The sequence below is a fragment of the Gadus morhua genome, chromosome 18 (genome assembly GCF_902167405.1).
Source record: "Gadus morhua chromosome 18, gadMor3.0, whole genome shotgun sequence".
In the NCBI taxonomy this organism is placed as follows: domain Eukaryota; kingdom Metazoa; phylum Chordata; class Actinopteri; order Gadiformes; family Gadidae; genus Gadus; species Gadus morhua.
Window position 1 is genome coordinate 17,141,191 of NC_044065.1, and position 18,409 is coordinate 17,159,599.

Consider the following 18,409-nt stretch of genomic DNA (forward strand, 5'->3'; position numbering starts at 1 on the left):
AGCTCGTCAATTTCTGGATTTATTCAGACATTTTTATGATTGGCGGTGGATGAGAGTCAGTCAAAGCTGTAACAACGCGGCCACGGATCGATCGCAGAGTGGCGGACTGACAGATGCGTTCCCCCTGCATCTCTCTGCAGCAGCGCTATGTAGAGAAGATCCAGCGTAGTGCGGTAGCGCCGCGGGAGACGGCAGATGGTAGCGCGGCAGGTGACGTCTGAAGCAGGTAGTCATTAATCAGCGGGCTGTTTCTGCAGTGCCGCACAGCGTTCCCTCTTACTGCTGACTCGGCGTCTTCCAGAAGAAGAAGGGAGAAAAAAGTAACACAGGATAAGGAGGGCCCTCCTCAGGAAGAGAGGAACCAGGAAGGAATGCACAGGAAGAAACGGGGACAGAGGGGCTCGGTCCCCTGTGTGCCTCCACGCTGCAGTCTGTTCTCTGGCTCGGTTGCGTCAGTTCACTACACTCCCTCTTGCGGATGAACCCTGTCTTGTTAACCCTGCTGGGCTTTGTTATAAGCCTCCCCCGTAAGAGGTTTGAAGATTCATCTTCAGAAGTTAGACTTCACCAGATGGATTCGGTGCCCCTGTCTGCACGCGACCTAAGTAAGGAATAATCACCGAGTGGCAGGGCAATAAACAGTTTGATATGCCCGGCTCGTGGGCGGCTTACCGCCCGAGACGAAGTTGAGGGCGGTAACCTTCCACGAGCCGGGCATATCAAACTGTTTATTGCCTTGCCTTGAGGGGATTATTCAGTTTATTCTACTTCTCACCGGCCAACATAATAAAACAATTCAAATACTTTAATAATTAGCCTTTTTCTTATTCGTATCTCGCTTGCAAAACTATGTATCGACTGACCCTCTGATAGATTTCCGACACATTTTAGAAACTTTTTTAAACAAGGTTTATTTTTACAATGGACCTCATGTTTGAAATGTATATGATAGAAAATGATACAAGCGGCGTATTGATCTACTGTGCTCAGTCAGCAGCAAGTAGAACCGACAAGTCAGCGGGCAATATGCCGGATTAATGCACCCCTCCCAGCCAATCAGAATATAGCATTCTTAAATGAAGTAGAATAATTGGGACTAATCACTGTCTTCTGTCGCTGACCAGCTCCAACGCTGAAACCTTCATTGATGAAGACAAGGTCGTTGATACCATAAACCAAAGTGACTCAGCTTAGTCTATTTTATGACCTATCACTCACACTTTGTCAGAACAACATTTAAGCGTGATGCTCACAGACATCCAAGACTCTTTGGTTGATTATTTGATGTGTGTGTTGATAGGTTGCTCCTGAGCCTGAAGTCCAGATCCTGTCCATTTCAAGTCCTATATGTTGTCGTCTTTGCCTTCTTGATTGAGATATCTATTGAGATGGCAAATCATGATTTGGGGAAATTGTGTAATTGTTTCACTGTTTTCTGTTTATTAATTATATTCCTTTATATATTGCTTTGTATATTTTACGAAGCAAAGTCAACATTATGGTGCAGACACCACGCATGGCAGTGGACATGGTTAGCATGGAGGTTGGTGTGGGTGACTGTTACAGTGCACTTGTGTCCTCAGATGGGCACGTTGAACCAGGACGTCTCCCAGCTCAGCAAGGACCTCCACCACATCATGCTCCTCCTCCAGCTCCAGGTGACCGCCCACCACCACGGCCCGGCCCTCTGCTCCCAGTCCCACCCCCTCCAGACCGCCCCCACCCCGGCCTCGGGTCCGCCCTGCGGCCTGTCCCACGGGCCCCTACCCAGCATGCACCTCCACCGCGTGTCTGGCAGCGTGGAGAGCCTCAGCCACCTGGGGCCCCTACCGCCACGCATGGCCCAGCGGGGCGTCGACGGGGCCAACGGGCCCCTCTACCAGTCCCGGTCGGCCAGCCCTGGAGCCGCTAACATCTTCCACCCCCGTCCCGTGGACTCCGAGGAAGCCCGCCCCGGCCCCCCGGCTCCATGGAGCCATGGCCCGCCGTCCCGGCTGGGCTTCGGCCCGGCCTTCCAGTGCGGGAACCCGGGCCCGGCGTCCCATCCTGGGCACGGAGAGCCGGAGAGCCGGCCTCTGAGCACCAGCCCCATGAACATCAGCCAGTCCCAGCCGTCCCTGTTCCTGCAGTACGCGGGGGGCGGAGGCGGCGGCGGGGCTCTGGGGGAATTCTCCTGTCTGTTATCCAGCGCCCCCACGTCCACCTCCAGCCTGCTCGCCCCTCCCTCCAGCCCCTTCCACCCGCCCCCCCACCACCAGCACCACCCGCCTCCCCCGGACAGCCAGCCCTGTGCTGCGGGCCCACACGGGGAGCTCCCCGCCCTCGCCCCCCCCGACCCCTACAACGGCAGTACCGTCCCGTCGCAGGCCTCCGGCCGCCTCCGCAGGGACAACGCGCACCCCTTCGCCCCCCACTCCTCCTCCCGCTCCTCCTCCCATTCCTCCTCCTCCTCCTCCGTCAGCGCCTCCCCGCCCCCCGCGTTCTCGGGGGAGGTCCCCGTGGGTTCCCCGGGCGCGGAGCCTCGGGGCCGGGACCCTCTGGGGGCCCTAGACGCCCTGAACGGCCCCGGGCCCCTGGGCGACTCCGGCGGCGTGGGCCACACCAGCCTGGAGAGCCTGCTGGGGGGCTGCGGGGGCTCCACGGAGAGCGCCTCGTCGCGCCGCTCCAGCGCCGACCTCCAGACGCAGAGCACGGAACAGTCGTGGTCGCTGGACCTCACGGACTAGGTTTCCCTGGCAACGGCAGCGAGGGACCTTGAAACCCTGCGGAGGGCACGGCGGTGGTTGCCGGAGGGGCCGCCGAGCCTGGGGGGAGACGATCCTACTTGTCAGTGTTTTAATGGGTTTTTCCTGGAGGTTGGGGGCGCGCTACTTACTGTGTCCTGTAGTGGGGGCTGTTGGGGCTTTATTGGCCGCTCTTCTATGCAAAGTCAAGTCCTTCGTGCATTGGATTCTCTTTTGTTAATTTTGAATCATTCGTTTTTCATTTGTATGTGATATGAATATGCAGCATATCATTTACAGAACTCTAATTTTTAGGTTCCTGGAAAATACTACATTTTAGGAAACCCTCTTCAGAGCATGAATCTGTCTTTTATTTAGAGAAAATCAGCACAAAATGAATTTTTGTGGTGATTTTTTTCAGGATATCGGAATGGCTATGAATGAGTATTCAACTTGCATGATACGCCAATTAAATTACTATTTATTTATTTATTGGTTGAAGAACGCTTGTAGTTGGTACAAGCATTGATATACAGTAGTTAGTACATGAATTCCATAAAAAAAGGTATTATTCTAAACATTGAGCATTACATGAATTCACACACACTCTCCAGCTCTACAAAAGCTTGTTCTACTACTCATTATCCTGATTTATGTTGATAACTTGATGTTAAAACGCTGTTACCTCCTTGCATGGTAAAGTTGTTGATTTCTGTTTCCTAAGGAAAAGGCATCCAAAGTAATGTGTAAGCATTCTCTATGATCACCTGTATGTACTATAGACAGAGGCCGCAGGCGACAGAGCCAGAGGGTACTCTGTAGTAAAGCACGTGATGTGGAGTGTTCACCGCACGGCATAGATTGTACTTCTGTTTTAGCTGCTACCTCTCTTCTTTTGGATTCGGAAACCCATTGGTTCTTGAACTACATTTTCTAAACCTATTCTGCAATTGTAAAAATGATATTGTTTAGTCATCCCTATCCACAGTCCAAGTGTGTGTGTGTGTGTGTGTTTGTATGTGTATATATATATATAAAAAGATATCTATGTAGATGTCTATATATATAATCTATGAAGGATTTCTCAAAAGCACACAAAGCGCCTGTTATTTTTAATCACACACACACACAACATACAACACCACACACATAAGCACATTTATACATAGAAACACATATGTGCATCCATATGTAGATACTTTTTGCCGTTTAATTATTTACATTCTATTCAAAATATCAATGCATCCTGATAGAAAGTATCAATGAATCACACAAGCCGTGGAAGATACACAGTATTGGGAGTCATTGTTGGGATGGAAATAATTTCTCCAAATGATAAAAAATAAAGAGTTGCTGAGGATATAATGTGTGTTGTTTCTCTTGGATTCCCAAAGAATAACATCAATATACAGGTATCAAATATCTACTCATAAGATAATGAACAAAGTTAAGGTTTGTCATGACTACTGCGATGACTTTCAGGCTGCCTGTACCCGGGAACAGTGGAAGCCAGGTAGAGAATCGTGCTACTGGATCCACTTCTTTGTGGCGGTTGAGTCCTTAGGCGACTGACCCTGTATCTGGGCCTGGACCTACATTGGTCGTGGGCCCACCACCCACGACGGGTCGGAGGAGACGAGGTTCATCGGCCGAGGCAGAGGAGACTGGATCTACAGACGTGGCTGCTAAAACCAGACATCAACCACAGTCCACATGCCCTTTTCGGGTTTCGGTTGCCAGTCCAGAGTATCAGACTTCCTCATCCCACTGGAGGGAATAACTGAGAAACCTGGAACGCCTCATCTGTTTCTGAATCTCTTACCTTTGTTTGTTTTTTAATCTATAATCTAATAATCCAGTTTCCTGGCTCGATTGTGATAATAACAGTGTTTACAATCATAATCGTAGCTAAGAGAGGGTTTACCCTAGGAAATTGACCAATTTACGATCTTTATCGCAAAAAAATTGCCGCATGGTGCAATTGCGATTGATTGGCTCGTGTCATTCAACTCTATTTGCCTGAATTTAAAATATATTTTGAATTGGATTTGCTAATTTTGGAGACTTTGCCTAAACTTAGCGCTACTCCAATCTCTTATTATTTTCAAGTCTTGACCCAGGTAAACCAATTGAAACAAACGAAGATAAAACCTTTTGTTTCCTCAGATTTTCATTATTTTGCTTACTACATGCCCTTGAACCACTGCACTGTGGGTTTAGGCAAGGCAAGGCAAGGCATATTTATTTGTATAGCACATTTCATACACGTGGCAATTCAATGTGCTTCACACAAAAGAAAAATGAAAAAGAAAATGAATAAACAAAAAATAGATACAAATTTGGAACCATACACAATTTTAGCAAAAGTAAAATGTAAAATATACATGGAATACCAACAGCAAAGAGTGAATTTAAAGTAAAAGAGAAAATAGAAAAGATACATAAAAACAATGTGCATTAACTGCTGAAAGCATCTAAAAAGAGTTTGGTCTTAACTCTTGTTTTAAAAATGGTGACAGTGGGGGAGTTTTTGATGGTCTCTGGAAGCTGGTTCCAGAGATGGACACCATAGTGGCTAAAAGCTGCTTCACCCTGCTTTGTTCTGACGGTCGGTTTCAGTAGTAATTGTTTATGTTGTGATCTTAGGGACCTTATTTGGGAATATTGCTTAAACATGTCATGTCAGTAGTTTGGCCCAACCCCCTTCAAAGACTTAAAAACAAGCAGAAGTGCTTTAAAATCAATTCTGTAACTAATTGGGATATAGGAATAATTGAAATGGGACAATCTACAAAAACTATTCGTTTTCTAAGTCAAGAAAACGGTACAATTCAAGTAAGCTTGTTGGTGACTTGTCTTTCATTATTTAGTATACTTTGCCATTCTCAATATTAAGGGGTTAAAACACTGGATAGCAATTTCTTAGCTGTATGACATTGGTGGAGAATGATGAATGCATAAACATAAAGTGAGGATTCTAATTTCAACTGAATATTTATACTAAGACATATCCTCAGGTATACACAGTAATCATAGCTGACATTCTCAACAGTGTGGAGTAAATAGGGAATGCTTGTGTACAGTGCCAAGAATATGGTGCTACGGATCTTTTAGTCCACATATGGAGTTCCTCAGGTATTCATTCTAGTGCCTCTGTTATTTAACCTCTACATGCTCCCCCTAGGCCAAATATTTCAAGAGTATAACATAACATGCCACAGCTATGCAGATAACACCAAGATTTACCTTGCATTATCACCTAATGACTTTGGTCCAATTGACCCTTTATGCCTGTGCATTGAAAAAGTAAATAGCTGGATGCAAAATAGTTTCTTAGAATTAATTAAAGATAAAACTGAGATAGTTGTATTTGGGAATAAAGAAGGGAGACTGAGGCTCAGTGCTTACTTAGAGTCTAAAAGTCTTCAGACAAAAACCCATGTAAAGAATCTTGGTGTTATCTTGAATGCGGATCTTATTTTTTGTGATCATATAAAAGCCACAACTAAAACAGCTTTCTGGTACCTAAGAAATATTGAAAAGATCAGAGATTTCGTATCTCAGCAGGACTTAGAGAAGCTCATGCATGCATTTGTATCATCCAGGCTTGAATATTGCAATGCCCTCCTCACTGGCCTCCCCAAAAAATCAATCAAGCAGCTGCAATTAATTCAAAATGCTGCTGCCAGAACTTTAACAAAATCCAAAAGCGAGAACACATCACAGCAATCCTCAAGTCTTTGCATTGGCTTCCAGTACAATTCAGAATTGAGTCAGCTGGTTGTGCCTAGGGTCAGGTCTAAGCAGGGTGAAAAGGCATATATTTTTTTTAACCTTTGTTTTTCCAGATAAAACATTAAGAACAGTTTCTTATTTACAATATTGATTGAGCATTTAGCCGTTATGCTGTCCACTGTTGGAACCAACTACCAACAGAATGTAGCCTGCTCCAACTGTAACTTATTTTAAAAATAAATTAAACCCCCATTTACTTTCTATTGCTTTCAATTAATCTTGTTTTGTTTTGTTTTATTCTGTTGTAACTTGAATATTTTTGCATTTGTTTATTCATATATGAATATTATATTTCATTTCATTTTTTTATTTTTTTTTAAAGCACGTTGAATAACCACTGTGTCTGATACTGTGCTATATAAATAAATTGGACTTTGACTTTGACAAATAATTGAATGTTGACATAACGGGTTTAAACACATCCTCGCTGCAAAGAAACCAAACGGCTAATATCCATCACTCTGTAGTCTGTATGCAGCAAGGTCCAAGACAGATTTGACCTTGACATTTGGACAATATAGATGTTTTCCATGACAAGGTACAGCATGCTTTACATTGTAATGACTCATTTTCAACACTTCTCGATATGAAAGCATCAATAAATCACGATAGCCGTGTATCCCACACCGTTTTGGAAATCCTTTCTCCAAAGAAGACAAATAAAGGTTGGTTATCATCAATGCCCAAATTATAATTCTCTCAATCTATCGAATATGTATAAACATAAGGAATGTAAATCTCTAGAGATGCAATATTTATATCTAAACAAAAAGTGGGATTCTATTATCTTCAACGATTACTGGAAACTTCTATTTGGCCTTCTAAGTAATTTGCGTCATCACTGTTTAACTATTAACACACAATTGTTGCATAATAATGGACGTTTGATTGACATAGGCTTGTGTGCACGTTGTAAACACACGCATATTGGGTGTTTGGGCTGAATATGCTCATGTGTATGTTGTCCACACATTTGATTCATTTGACCATGTCTTAGTTAGTCCAAGCGAATAGCCAAACAAGAGATAGAAAAAAAAAACTTTTCATGGAATACCATATGATGTGTGATACTGACTCTAGAATCTAGAACAGGGGTATTCAATACAAATAATTCTCAATCAATCCAGATAGAACAACATCTGAGTCACTTTCTATTAGTCACCTCTGATCTAGAACATGGGAAGAATAACAGTTGTGTGAGGACAAAGTGAGGAATGTCCCTGCTGTTGCAACATTGGAAATTCCCAAAGTATCAGACACCTCTATAAATACGGTCAAGCCACTGGGGTAGACACTTCCATCCCATTATCCAAATCCAAATTCTTCTTCTAGACAAGCAAGAGGATCAGTCCAGAGAGAGAAGAAAGATGAAGACTTTAGCGGTTGTTCTGGTGCTTGCATTGGCCTTCAGCTTTGGTGAGTCGAGGCCTACAGACCAAACGTCTCCATTTAAATGGCAAACTTAAAGAATGCCAACCACTCATATCTAATATACTTGATCTGTAGGAGAAGCTCTGAGGTGCAACCGGTGTATCGGTAGAGGCTGTTCCAACACCGTGGAGACGTGCAGCGGACCCAACGACGTCTGCGCAAATGTGATCTTCCTACCTCCCGCCCGTAAGTACACACGCCCTTCTATCCGACCAGATACATGCTCCTCTTTAGCTGACCGGTCTTCCTCCTCCGGTGAATTCATGTCTCGCTGTTTGATAACTCATTCTCTTCCCCTGTGTTCTTGTTACTTAAGACATTATGTTTCAAGATGTGGGTGCTTTGCCTGTTTGTCTGTGCTGTTTCGTTTGTCATCTTATTGAAGATGGTGGTTGATGTAGTAATAGTTATTGTATTTCTTTTTTCCTATCAGCCATCAATTACTTCAGACGTTGCATGAAGGCGTCCGACTGCTTCCTGATGCAATCTCAGCCCACACTTATGACGGGCAGATGCTGTGGGACAGACCTCTGCAACTAAAGCAGAGCTGGGGTCGGAGGTCATCAAGGTTACATCTCTACCAGGGCTATTCCCATTTTGAAATGGGCCATTTCCCTTTCTGTACCATCTGTAGGCAGGAGGTGAATTGACACGCATCACAATAAAGCTGATTTGTAAATATGAATTTACTGCCTCTAAGACTCTTCTTTCTTTGTTTGTTGTATAACACCTTGTGTAATTCCTTGTTTATTTGCAATGAATTTTAACAAGAAGAGAAATTGACATGTAAAGTGGGAGTAGGCCCGTTACGTTAAGGCAGGGGACAGGAACCCTCTAAGACCGTAGAGCCTCCCAATGTATGAACTTGAAATTGTTCTTAGAAGGGCTGACTTGCAAGTTTACGGAATTATAATGTAAACTTTTTAGGGAAGACATTCATTCATTGCAAATGAGACAAGATTATTTAGATGGGAAGAATGATTCACTGCAGATGAAGGTATTATAATAAATAGATTTTGTCCAGGACATTTATATAACATAAATGATGCAAAAAATGTTGTTTGAAATGATTTTTTTTTGTTGTTTGTTGTTTTTTGCTATTTATTTAATCATTTAAAGAGTATGGCTCTAGAGCACTAGATTACTGCTCCCCGAGTTAGAACAAAGAGGGGATAAGATTAAAATGGTGGCATTCAAGATAAGTTAAGTTAAGGTCAAGAACAGGACAGAGTCTTTCTCCAGAAATTGGAAACCTGTTGGACAGTCTCGCCGACTACCGTTAAACATTGAAGAAGTGTGCTGACAGTTTATCCCCCTGTCCCACCTCAGCTGCCTGCGGTCATATTACCTTGGCTATAATATCACGTCTCTCTATGGATTGTGTTCCCCAATTGTGCATGCGCATTTAATTTATTCACAAACAAACACCGTGGTAACCTTCCACAAGCCGGGAATATCAAACTGTTTATTGCCTTGCCTTGAGGTGATTATTCAGTTTATTCTACTTCTCACCCGGCCAACATAATAAAACAATCCAAATACTTTAAAAATGAGCCTTTTTCTTATTCGTATCTCGCTTGCAAAACTATGTATCGACTGACCCTCTGATAGATTTCCGACACATTTTAGAAACTTTTTTAGGTTTATTTTTACAATGGACCTCATGTTTGAAATGTATGTGATAGAAAACGATACAAGCAGCGTATTGATCTACTGTGCTCAGTCAGCAGCAAGTAGAACCGACAAGTCAGCGGGCAATATGCCAGATTAATGCACCCCTCCCAGCCAATCAGAATATAGCATTCTTAAATGAAGTAGAATAATTGGGACTAATCACTGTCTTCTATCGCTGACCAGCTCCAACGCTGAAACCTTCATTGATGAAGACAAGGTCGTTGATACCATAAACCAAAGTGACTCAGCTTAGTCTATTTTATGACCTATCACTCACACTTTGTCAGAACAACATTTAAGCGTGATGCTCACAGACATCCAAGACTCTTTGGTTGATTATTTGATGTGTGTGTTGATAGGTTGCTCCTGAGCCTGAAGTCCAGATCCTGTCCATTTCAAGTCCTATATGTTGTCGTCTTTGCCTTCTTGATTGAGATATCTATTGAGATGGCAAATCATGATTTGGGGAAATTGTGTAATTGTTTCACTGTTTTCTGTTTATTAATTATATTCCTTTATATATTGCTTTGTATATTTTACGAAGCAAAGTCAACATTATGGTGCAGACACCACGCATGGCAGTGGACATGGTTAGCATGGAGGTTGGTGTGGGTGACTGTTACAGTGCACTTGTGTCCTCAGATGGGCACGTTGAACCAGGACGTCTCCCAGCTCAGCAAGGACCTCCACCACATCATGCTCCTCCTCCAGCTCCAGGTGACCGCCCACCACCACGGCCCGGCCCTCTGCTCCCAGTCCCACCCCCTCCAGACCGCCCCCACCCCAGCCTCGGGTCATCCCTGCGGCCTGTCCCACGGGCCCCTACCCAGCATGCACCTCCACCGCGTGTCTGGCAGCGTGGAGAGCCTCAGCCACCTGGGGCCCCTACCGCCACCCATGGCCCAGCGGGGCGTCGACGGGGCCAACGGGCCCCTCTACCAGTCCCGGTCGGCCAGCCCTGGAGCCGCTAACATCTTCCACCCCCGTCCCGTGGACTCCGAGGAAGCCCGCCCCGGCCCCCCGGCTCCATGGAGCCATGGCCCGCCGTCCCGGCTGGGCTTCGGCCCGGCCTTCCAGTGCGGGAACCCGGGCCCGGCGTCCCATCCTGGGCACGGAGAGCCGGAGAGCCGGCCTCTGAGCACCAGCCCCATGAACATCAGCCAGTCCCAGCCGTCCCTGTTCCTGCAGTACGCGGGGGGCGGAGGCGGCGGCGGGGCTCTGGGGGAATTCTCCTGTCTGTTATCCAGCGCCCCCACGTCCACCTCCAGCCTGCTCGCCCCTCCCTCCAGCCCCTTCCACCCGCCCCCCCACCACCAGCACCACCCGCCTCCCCCGCACAGCCAGCCCTGTGCTGCGGGCCCACACGGGGAGCTCCCCGCCCTCGCCCCCCCCGACCCCTACAACGGCAGTACCGTCCCGTCGCAGGCCTCCGGCTGCCTCCGCAGGGACAACGCGCACCCCTTCGCCCCCCACTCCTCCTCCCGCTCCTCCTCCCATTCCTCCTCCTCCTCCTCCGTCAGCGCCTCCCCGCCCCCCGCGTTCTCGGGGGAGGTCCCCGTGGGTTCCCCGGGCGCGGAGCCTCGGGGCCGGGACCCTCTGGGGGCCCTAGACGCCCTGAACGGCCCCGGGCCCCTGGGCGACTCCGGCGGCGTGGGCCACACCAGCCTGGAGAGCCTGCTGGGGGGCTGCGGGGGCTCCACGGAGAGCGCCTCGTCGCGCCGCTCCAGCGCCGACCTCCAGACGCAGAGCACGGAACAGTCGTGGTCGCTGGACCTCACGGACTAGGTTTCCCTGGCAACGGCAGCGAGGGACCTTGAAACCCTGCGGAGGGCACGGCGGTGGTTGCCGGAGGGGCCGCCGAGCCTGGGGGGAGACGATCCTACTTGTCAGTGTTTTAATGGGTTTTTCCTGGAGGTTGGGGGCGCGCTACTTACTGTGTCCTGTAGTGGGGGCTGTTGGGGCTTTATTGGCCGCTCTTCTATGCAAAGTCAAGTCCTTCGTGCATTGGATTCTCTTTTGTTAATTTTGAATCATTCGTTTTTCATTTGTATGTGATATGAATATGCAGCATATCATTTACAGAACTCTAATTTTTAGGTTCCTGGAAAATACTACATTTTAGGAAACCCTCTTCAGAGCATGAATCTGTCTTTTATTTAGAGAAAATCAGCACAAAATGAATTTTTGTGGTGATTTTTTTCAGGATATCGGAATGGCTATGAATGAGTATTCAACTTGCATGATACGCCAATTAAATTACTATTTATTTATTTATTGGTTGAAGAACGCTTGTAGTTGGTACAAGCATTGATATACAGTAGTTAGTACATGAATTCCATAAAAAAAGGTATTATTCTAAACATTTAGCATTACATGAATTCACACACACTCTCCAGCTCTACAAAAGCTTGTTCTACTACTCATTATCCTGATTTATGTTGATAACTTGATGTTAAAACGCTGTTACCTCCTTGCATGGTAAAGTTGTTGATTTCTGTTTCCTAAGGAAAAGGCATCCAAAGTAATGTGTAAGCATTCTCTATGATCACCTGTATGTACTGTAGACAGAGGCCACAGGCGACAGAGCCAGAGGGTACTCTGTAGTAAAGCACGTGATGTGGAGTGTTCACCGCACGGCATAGATTGTACTTCTGTTTTAGCTGCTACCTCTCTTCTTTTGGATTCGGAAACCCATTGGTTCTTGAACTACATTTTCTAAACCTATTCTGCAATTGTAAAAATGATATTGTTTAGTCATCCCTATCCACAGTCCAAGTGTGTGTGTGTGTGTGTGCGTGTTTGTATGTGTATATATATATATAAAAAGATATCTATGTAGATGTCTATATATATAATCTATGAAGGATTTCTCAAAAGCACACAAAGCGCCTGTTATTTTTAATCACACACACACACAACATACAACACCACACACATAAGCACATTTATACATAGAAACACATATGTGCATCCATATGTAGATACTTTTTGCCGTTTAATTATTTACATTCTATTCAAAATATCAATGCATCCTGATAGAAAGTATCAATGAATCACACAAGCCGTGGAAGATACACAGTATTGGGAGTCATTGTTGGGATGGAAATAATTTCTCCAAATGATAAAAAATAAAGAGTTGCTGAGGATATAATGTGTGTTGTTTCTCTTGGATTCCCAAAGAATAACATCAATATACAGGTATCAAATATCTACTCATAAGATAATGAACAAAGTTAAGGTTTGTCATGACTACTGCGATGACGTTCAGGCTGCCTGTACCCGGGAACAGTGGAAGCCAGGTAGAGAATCGTGCTACTGGATCCACTTCTTTGTGGCGGTTGAGTCCTTAGGCGACTGACCCTGTATCTGGGCCTGGACCTACATTGGTCGTGGGCCCACCACTCACGACGGGTCGGAGGAGATGAGGTTCATCGGCCGAGGCAGAGGAGACTGGATCTACAGACGTGGCTGCTAAAACCAGACATCAACCACAGTCCACATGCCCTTTTCGGGTTTCGGTTGCCAGTCCAGAGTATCAGACTTCCTCATCCCACTGGAGGGAATAACTGAGAAACCTGGAACGCCTCATCTGTATCTGAATCTCTTACCTTTGTTTGTTTTTTAATCTATAATCTAATAATCCAGTTTCCTGGCTCGATTGTGATAATAACAGTATTTACAATCATAATCGTAGCTAAGAGAGGGTTTACCCTAGGAAATTGACCAATTTACGATCTTTATCGCAAAAAAATTGCCTCATGGTGCAATTGCGATTGATTGGCTCGTGTCATTCAACTCTATTTGCCTGAATTTAAAATATATTTTGAATTGGAGTTGCTAATTTTGGAGACTTTGCCTAAACTTAGCGCTACTCCAATCTCTTATTATTTTCAAGTCTTGACCCAGGTAAACCAATTGAAACAAACGAAGATAAAACCTTTTGTTTCCTCAGATTTTCATTATTTTGCTTTACTACATGCCCTTGAACCACTGCACTGTGGGTTTAGGCAAGGCAAGGCAAGGCATATTTATTTGTATAGCACATTTCATACACGTGGCATTTCAATGTGCTTCACACAAAAGAAAAATGAAAAAGAAAATGAATAAATAAAATAAAGATACAAATTTGGAACCATACACAATTTTAGCAAAAGTAAAATGTAAAATATACATGGAATACCAACAGCAAAGAGCGAATTTAAAAGTAAAAGAGAAAATAGAAAAGATACATAAAAACAATGTGCATTAACTGCTGAAAGCATCTAAAAAGAGTTTGGTCTTAACTCTTGTTTTAAAAATGGTGACAGTGGGGGAGTTTTTGATGGTCTCTGGAAGCTGGTTCCAGAGATGGACACCATAGTGGCTAAAAGCTGCTTCACCCTGCTTTGTTCTGACGGTCGGTTTCAGTAGTAATTGTTTATGTTGTGATCTTAGGGACCTTATTTGGGAATATTGCTTAAACATGTCATGTCAGTAGTTTGGCCCAACCCCCTTCAAAGACTTAAAAACAAGCAGAAGTGCTTTAAAATCAATTCTGTAACTAATTGGGACACATGAATAATTGAAATGGGACAATCTACAAAAACTATTCGTTTTCTAAGTCAAGAAAACGGTACAATTCAAGTAAGCTTGTTGGTGACTTGTCTTTCATTATTTAGTATACTTTGCCATTCTCAATATTAAGGGGTTAAAACACTGGATAGCAATTTCTTAGCTGTATGACATTGGTGGAGAATGATGAATGCATAAACATAAAGTGAGGATTCTAATTTCAACTGAATATTTATACTAAGACATATCCTCAGGTATACACAGTAATCATAGCTGACATTCTCAACAGTGTGGAGTAAATAGGGAATGCTTGTGTACAGTGCCAAGAATCTGGTGCTACGGATCTTTTAGTCCACATATGGAGTTCCTCAGGTATTCATTCTAGTGCCTCTGTTATTTAACCTCTACATGCTCCCCCTAGGCCAAATATTTCAAGAGTTTAACATAACATGCCACAGCTATGCAGATAACACCAAGATTTACCTTGCATTATCACCTAATGACTTTGGTCCAATTGACCCTTTATGCCTGTGCATTGAAAAAGTAAATAGCTGGATGCAAAATAGTTTCTTAGAATTAATTAAAGATAAAACTGAGATAGTTGTATTTGGGAATAAAGAAGGGAGACTGAGGCTCAGTGCTTACTTAGAGTCTAAAAGTCTTCAGACAAAAACCCATGTAAAGAATCTTGGTGTTATCTTGAATGCGGATCTTATTTTTTGTGATCATATAAAAGCCACAACTAAAACAGCCTTCTGGTACCTAAGAAATATTGAAAAGATCAGAGATTTCGTATCTCAGCAGGACTTAGAGAAGCTCATGCATGCATTTGTATCATCCAGGCTTGACTATTGCAATGCCCTCCTCACTGGCCTCCCCAAAAGGTCAATCAAGCAGCTGCAATTAATTCAAAATGCTGCTGCCAGAACTTTAACAAAATCCAAAAGCGAGAACACATCACAGCAATCCTCAAGTCTTTGCATTGGCTTCCAGTACAATTCAGAATTGAGTCAGCTGGTTGTGCCTAGGGTCAGGTCTAAGCAGGGTGAAAAGGCATATATTTTTTTTAACCTTTGTTTCTCCAGATAAAACATTAAGAACTGTTTCTTATTTACAATATTGATTGAGCATTTAGCCGTTATGCTGTCCACTGTTGGAACCAACTACCAACAGAATGTAGCCTGCTCCAACTGTAACTTCTTTGAAAAATAAATTAAACCCCCATTTACTTTCTATTGCTTTCAATTAATCTTGTTTTGTTTTGTTTTATTCTGTTGTAACTTGAATATTTTTGTATTTGTTTATTCATATATGAATACTATATTTCATTTCATTTTTTAATTTTTTTTTAAAGCACGTTGAATAACCACTGTGTCTGATACTGTGCTATATAAATAAATTGGACTTTGACTTTGACAAATAATTGAATGTTGACATAACGGGTTTAAACACATCCTCTCTGCAAAGAAACCAAACGGCTACTATCCATCACTCTGTAGTCTGTATGCAGCAAGGTCCAAGACAGATTTGACCTTGACATTTGGACAATATAGATGTTTTCCATGACAAGGTACATCATGCTTTACATTGTAATGACTCATTTTCAACACTTCTCGATATGAAAGCATCAATAAATCACAATAGCCGTGTATCCCACACCGTTTTGGAAATCCTTTCTCCAAAGAATACAAATAAAGGTTGGTTATCATCAATGCCCAAATAATAATTCTCTCACTCCATCGAATATGTATAAACATAAGGAATGTAAATCTCTAGAGATGTAATATTTATATCAAAACAAAATGTGTGATTTTATTATCTTCAACGATTACTGGAAACTTCTATTTGGCCTCCTAAGTCCATTGTGTCATCACTGTTTAACTATTAACACACAATTGTTGCATAATAATGGACATTTGATTGACATAGGCTTGTGTGCACGTTGTAAACACACGCATATTGGGTGTTTGGGCTGAATATGCTCATGTGTATGTTGTCCACACATTTGATTCATTTGACCATGTCTTAGTTAGTCCAAGCGAATAGCCAAACAAGAGATAGTAACAAAAAACTTTTCATGGAATACCATATGATGTGTGATACTGACTCTAGAATCTAGAACAGGGGTATTCAATACAAATAATTCTCAATCAATCCAGATAGAACAACATCTGAGTCACTTTCTATTAGTCACCTCTGATCTAGAACATGGGAAGAATAACAGTTGCGTGAGGACAAAGTGAGGAATGTCCCTGCTGTTGCGACATTGGAAATTCCCAAAGTATCAGACACCTCTATAAATACGGTCAAGCCACTGGGGTAGACACTTCCATCCCATTATCCAAATCCAAATTCTTCTTCTAGACAAGCAAGAGGATCAGTCCAGAGGGAGAAGAAAGATGAAGACTTTACCGGTTGTTCTGGTGCTTGCATTGGCCTTCAGCTTTGGTGAGTCGAGGCCTACAGCCCAAACGTCTCCATTTAAATGGCACACTTAAAGAATACTGACCACTCATATCTAATATACTTGATCTGTAGGAGAAGCTCTGAGGTGCAACCGGTGTCTCAGAAGAGGCTGTACCAACAGGGTTGAGACGTGCAGCGGACCCAACGACGTCTGCGCATATGTGATCTTCCTACCTCTCGCCAGTAAGTACACACGACCTTCTATCCGACCCGATACATGCTCCTCTTTAGCTGACCGGTCTTCCTCCTCCGGTGAAGTCATGTCTCGCTGTTTGATAACTCATTCTCTTCCCCTGTGTTCTTGTTACTTAAGACATTATGTTTCAGGTTGTGGCTGCTTTTACTGTTTGTTTGTGCTGTTTCGTTTGTCATCTTATTTAAGATGGTGGTTGATGTAGTAATAGTTATTGTATTTCTTTCTTCCTATCAGCCAACGATTACTTCAGACGTTGCATGAAGGAGTCCGACTGCTCCCAGTTGCAATCTAAGCCCAGACTTATGACGGTCAGCTGCTGTCAGAATGACCTCTGCAACTAAAGCAGAGCTGGGGTCGGAGGTCATCAAGGTTACATCTCTACCAGGGCTATTCCCATTTTGAAATGGGCCATTTCTCTTTCTCTACCATTTGTAGGCAGGAGGTGGATTGACACGCATCACAATAAAGCTGATTTGTAAATATGAATTTACTGCCTCTAAGACTCTTCTTTCTTCGTTTGTTGTATAACACCTTGTGTAATTCCTTGTTTATTTGCAATGAATTTTAACAAGAAGAGAAATTGACATGTAAAGTGGGAGTAGGCCCGTTACGTTAAGGCAGGGGACAGGAACCCTCTAAGACCGTAGAGCCTCCCAATGTATGAACTTGAAATTGTTCTTAGAAGGGCTGACTTGCAAGTTTACGGAATTATAATGTAAACTTTTTAGGGAAGACATTCATTCATTGCAAATGAGACAAGATTATTTAAATGGGAAGAATGATTCACTGCAGATGAAGGTATTATAATAAATAGATTTTGTCCAGGACATTTATATAAAATAAATGATGCAAAAAATGTTGTTTGAAATGATTTTTTTTTGTTGTTTGTTGTTTTTTGGGTTGTTATTTATTTAATCATTTAAAGAGTATGGCTCTAGAGCACTAGATTACTGCTCCCCGAGTTAGAACAAAGAGGGGATACGATTAAAATGGTGGCATTCAAGATAAGTTAAGTTAAGGTCAAGAACAGAACAGAGTCTTTCTCCAGAAATTGGAAACCTGTTGGACAGTCTCGCCGACTACCGTTAAACATTGAAGAAGTGTGCTGACAGTTTATCCCCCTGTCCCACCTCATCTGCCTGCGGTCATATTACCTTGGCTATAATATCACGTCTCTCTATGGATTTTGTTCCCCAATTGTACATGCGCATTTAATTTATTCACAAACAAACACTATAGTAAATGTGCACTGCGCACTGTTCTCCACCCCCCCCCCCCCCCCCCCCCCCCCCGCCCCCCTCCGCCCCAGCGTCCATGTCTTGATTGGGGGTTCATCCATTTGGGGGTTACAGGCTCTGTAGCCAACAGGGTGGTTTCGACAGTCGGTGGATGCAGGTTCCGATGAGGACATATAATACGAACATATTACGGCGTGGTGCTCTGCGGACATCAGATACCCAGACCTGCTCGCCTTCCAGCAGCGGAGAGTGGGACGGGGACATGTAGGTAATGAAAGTGATTAGAGAGCGTCGTTGGCCCACAGTCAGCCGCAGACGGACGCTGCTTAAGGGTG

The 18,409-nt window shown here is 43.7% G+C and overlaps 2 protein-coding genes across 2 annotated transcripts in view; both read left to right on the forward strand.

Moving 5' to 3' along the window:
• kcnh4b (potassium voltage-gated channel, subfamily H (eag-related), member 4b) overlaps nt 1-4,170 on the forward strand; it is a 44,833-nt gene extending 40,663 nt beyond the window's left edge. Inside the window, exon 16 of the mRNA XM_030339934.1 lies at nt 1,584-4,170. Within this exon, the coding sequence (XP_030195794.1) occupies nt 1,584-2,726 (1,143 nt within the window). The 3' untranslated portion in view covers nt 2,727-4,170. The remainder of the gene's footprint in view (nt 1-1,583) is intronic.
• Nucleotides 4,171-7,750: 3,580 nt separating this feature from the next.
• Nucleotides 7,751-17,322, forward strand: LOC115531027 (extensin). Its single transcript, XM_030340019.1, has 5 exons — nt 7,751-7,934; nt 8,025-8,135; nt 8,383-16,622; nt 16,713-16,823; nt 17,071-17,322. The coding sequence occupies exon 3, from the start codon at nt 10,071-10,073 to the stop codon at nt 11,406-11,408; it is 1,338 nt and encodes a 445-aa protein (XP_030195879.1). The 5' UTR covers nt 7,751-7,934; nt 8,025-8,135; nt 8,383-10,070; the 3' UTR covers nt 11,409-16,622; nt 16,713-16,823; nt 17,071-17,322.
• The last annotated feature ends 1,087 nt before the right edge of the window (nt 17,323-18,409 follow it).

What these genes read in the sequence shown, in the direction of transcription:
- LOC115531027 (XM_030340019.1), top strand. Translation starts at nt 10,071, where the DNA reads ATGGCAAATCATGATTTGGGGAAATTGTGTAATTGTTTCACTGTTTTC.